We start from the raw sequence: 3,962 nt of genomic DNA, 5'->3' as shown, positions 1-3,962 counted from the left end.
AACAATGCTGCCCATGGGAGCCAGTTGAGGTCACTCAATTAGGGTGAACTGCAAACAAAACAAGGCAGACAAACCCCAAAAGCTGGTGGATATTCCAATACTTAGATTTACCCAGCCAGCCCAAAACAGCTTCTATAGTACCTCCCTGGTTACTCAGAAGCAGTACTTCTATATCATGATGCCAACTTTTCCCAACCTAAAAATTTCCCAAATCTGGTGAAAAATTCCCAGCAGTGCTTATATAGAAGCACTGCTCAGAAGTCCAAACAACACAGTGCCCGTAAAGGGCCAAGCCTCAGGCCTCCCTCCAGACACACGTCAGATATGATGATGGTTACTGAAAATCTTATCTCATTGTATAAAAGAAAAGGTTCTCCCAACCCCAAAGGATCAGCCACACACCCAGGTACAATTATAACTTAGATCTTACTCAAAATACATGCTTATAGCCAATCCTTGTTAACTAAAATTTATTAAAAAAGAAAAGAGGGAGAGTTGGTTGAAAGATCAATTTACATACAGACTCGAGTTCAGTTTCTTGAGGTCCAAATACCTAGCAGAGATGGTGAGTTTGTAGTTGCCAAAAGTCCTTTTTGAAATAGTCCATAGGTTATTGTCCAATGTCCATAGTCAGGGTGACTCCAGTCAATGACTGGGGAATCTCCATTTTTATGGCCTAGGGTTTCCCCGTCTTGAAACCCAAAGCAAATCTGAGATGAAGAAGGATCCTGTCCCTGGGTTTTTATACATTTCCAGCAGCCTTTTGACCTGAGAAAACAATAAGCTTAACTTTCTGTCTCCCAAACATGGCAATTAGCACAGGGTAATTTATCCATTAAACAGTTCAGACACTAGTTACCATAACCTTCAAAGAGCCATATAGACAATAATACTATTTCACTCAAGTGTCTTCCTAAATATTAATACTCCTTGTTCTTTATCTTTGAATCAAAGCCATAGCAATAGACAAGACTTGTTTGCTGACATCACAAGACCTGAGCAAACAGCTCCCCTTCTCTCTCTACCAATGCCGGCTGCATTTCACGGCTCTGTTCATTGACAGGTCCTCCTGACAAGTCTTTACTGTCCGGCCCTGGGTCAGGTCAGTCTGGGAGTTCATTAACTCTTTCTGGCCCTGTGTCACCTTTCAATGAGCTATTATATTACACTCATACCGTCACAGTAGGGTCACCCAGGAGGGCTGGCCAGTGCGGCAAGCACGCCTGGTCTTCGGACTCACATCTCAGGGAGGGGGTTGCCAGGCGATTTCAAATGGAATAAATCAAGTGAGGTTGCATGAGCCCCTTGAGCCTGCCCAGTTCTAATGGAAGGGTGTGGAGGGGGAGCCCTGCATGAACATAGCCTCTCTGAACCCCACCCACTGCCCGCGGCCACTTCTCTTGGGGCCCTGGGCACAGCCAGACACGCCCCGCACTTAACGAGCATGGGAAGCTGCTATCCAGCATCCAGCTGGGTCTCCTCCCCCAAGCACGCTGAGGCAAACATGCGGGCCCCGAGCAGCGTTGCTGCCAGCGGTGGGATCCCACTTGCCCCTGGAGAGGCTGCAGCTCCTTGCATGCCTTGACGCTGTGTCTTCCTCTGCAGCCCTGGAGCACGTACAGCCGGAGAGCAAAGGGCACCTAATGCAGGCGGTGTCCGAGTCCCCTCCAGCACTCCTGCCATTGCTAACGGGCAACAGCCTGGGCTCTGATCCCAGCTGCCTCATGGTCCTTCCACAGCCCAGCCGAGCCCCCCATCCCAGAGATGTGACACCACCACCCCAGTGCCAGGCCATGCACCAAGCCCTGCTCCTGTCCTGCTCCACCGGCGCCCGGCTCCTGTGCCCATGGGGCTACAGGCTCGGCTCGTCACTCTAGGGAGAACAAATCCTGCTGCAACGCCACCCAGGCTGTAACCACTGGGGCTGAGGAGGGGCCTCGGGGAGAACCTGCAGTGGGGCTGAGAGCAGGGCACCCTAGGCACAGGCCAGCCAGCCCTGGCACCTCCCCAGCTCAGGGCTATCAGGGTTTATCCTGAGACGCGCCTGTTGGGAGCTGGGCACAGCCGGCTCTGCCAGCGTCCCCCGCGCACCGCTACGGAGCTAGGCCTCCATGGTGGGGGCAGGGATGGGGACTGTGCGAGAGGTCTCATCTCGCTGGGGCCTTTCCAGGCTCTGGAGGGCCTGCTTCCCCTCACCCACAGCCACTGCCCCCGAGGGCCGGGCTCAGCCCTCCCCCCCCCCGTCCACAGGCGGACCTCTCCATAGTGCTGGGGCTCAGAGCCCCCCCACAGGGGAGCCCCTCCCATCGGTGCTGGGGCTCAGAGCCCCCCCCAGAGGAGCCGCTCTCAGCAGTGCTGGGGCTCAATCCCCCCCGCAGGGGAGCCCCTCCCAGCAGTGCTGGGCTCAGACCTCCATCTCCTGCAGGGAGAGCTTCTCCTGTCAGTGCTAGGGCCGAGACCCCCACTCCCTGCAGGGCGGACCCCTCCACAGGGGGAGCCCCTCACCATCAGCGAAGTCCAGGAGCTCCTGCACCTCCTGCTGTATGCGCAGCTGCAGCACCTCCTGCAGGACCTGCCGGCACTGGCACCCGGGCACAACTCCCATCCTCTGCAGCGTCCCCTCCGTCAGCCTCAGCAGTGCCCTCCCCGAGATGGCGTGGCTACGTGCCGCCTGCACCAGTGGGCCCTGTGCCCCCAATGCCCTGCTGCTCAGCCAAGCGCACACCTCGGGCACTGTCCACTGGGCCACCGGCTTCCTGCCCCTGGCCAGCCCATGGCCCAGGGGCGCTCGGGCCCCCTCTGAGTCCTGCAAAGCACCAGGGAGAGGGTTAGTGCCATAGGCAGGGAAGGGGCCTGCGGGCTGTGACCTCCATGTGCCGGAGGGGGATTGGGCACCACATCCCACAGGCTCCGCTCCCCAAGGACACCCCCCAGCCCTGTCCCTTCAGCCCCGGGGTCAGGCCTGAGCCAGCCCCAGATCTCTCACCCCACCCCTGATCTGGCCCTCCTGTGACTCTTCCTTTCCCCACAGCCAACCCCAGTGTCCCCGGGCTACCCACCCGACCCAGCCCCAGTGCGCTGCCTCCCAATCCTACCCCCCAGCTGGCCCCCTCTGGAATCTCCCAACCCCTCCTGCCCAAAATCTCCCTGGCCCTCCAGCGGCTGGGCCCCGTTCCCATTCCCCCAAGGGCTGGAGGGGGCTCCCTTGTGCCAGCCTGTCCATAGGTCCCTGGCCAGGGACCCCTGCTCACCAGGCCTCTGCCCGTGATGCCCTGGGAGAAGTCAACATGCCCAGCCCTGGCTCTGCCCTGCTGCCCTCCACATGGGGGGAGCCCATCAAGGGCCTCTAAACTCCCCCCCCGACTCACAGTCTCAGTGAAGGGGGAACCCACAGGCTGCGCCTCTGTGCCATTGTGGGCCCAGCTCTCCATGTGGGGCAGCGGGGACGGGGCCACTTCTGGCCAGACCTGAAACGTGCCAGCCAGTTAACTGGGGAGGCTCCGGGTTGCCAGCCAGACCCCCACAAGAGCTGCCAGCCATACCCCCCACCCCGAGCCACTGGCAGGACCCCACCCCCCACTCCCTCAGCAGGAGTCCTGGCCAAGAGCTGCCAGCAGGTCCCTCCCTCGGAGCTGCCAGCAACCCCCCATCAGAGGCACCGGCTGGTCTGATATTCAGCCCACTTTTCAGGGCCACTTCCAGATTCAGCACCAGCCCACAGGGAAACGACAGGCCGTGCCTGTGGGGCTCCCACCCTGGTGCTGATGCGCCCTGGCATAACAGCACTGCAGCTCAGCAAGCTAGCACCACATCGCTAGAGCCCCCCCATTGGCACAAGCCCCCAGACAGGGCATGCCCTGGCACCTCATCACCCTGGCACAACCATGTGGGGACCAGATGTGGGGACGCTGGGGCATGACTGAGCAGCCCATCACCCTCTGTCCTGCCTGTTGCTGGGATGG

At 59.2% G+C, this 3,962-nt stretch overlaps 1 protein-coding gene across 1 annotated transcript; it reads right to left on the bottom strand.

Moving 5' to 3' along the window:
* Nucleotides 1–305: 305 nt before the first annotated feature.
* LOC122459610 (sterile alpha motif domain-containing protein 12-like) lies at nucleotides 306–3,453 on the bottom strand. Its single transcript, XM_043512220.1, has 3 exons — nucleotides 3,369–3,453; nucleotides 2,506–2,806; nucleotides 306–768 (listed from the first exon to the last, which is right to left on the bottom strand). Exons 1-3 carry the CDS (start codon nucleotides 3,429–3,431, stop codon nucleotides 743–745), a joined length of 390 nt encoding a protein of 129 aa, XP_043368155.1. The 5' UTR covers nucleotides 3,432–3,453; the 3' UTR covers nucleotides 306–742.
* Nucleotides 3,454–3,962: the final 509 nt, after the last annotated feature.

Source organism: Dermochelys coriacea, chromosome 3 (assembly GCF_009764565.3).
Source record: "Dermochelys coriacea isolate rDerCor1 chromosome 3, rDerCor1.pri.v4, whole genome shotgun sequence".
NCBI lineage: Eukaryota > Metazoa > Chordata > Testudines > Dermochelyidae > Dermochelys > Dermochelys coriacea.
The sequence above is the reverse complement of the archived record's forward strand: the minus strand, read 5'-3'. Positions and strand labels throughout refer to the sequence as shown.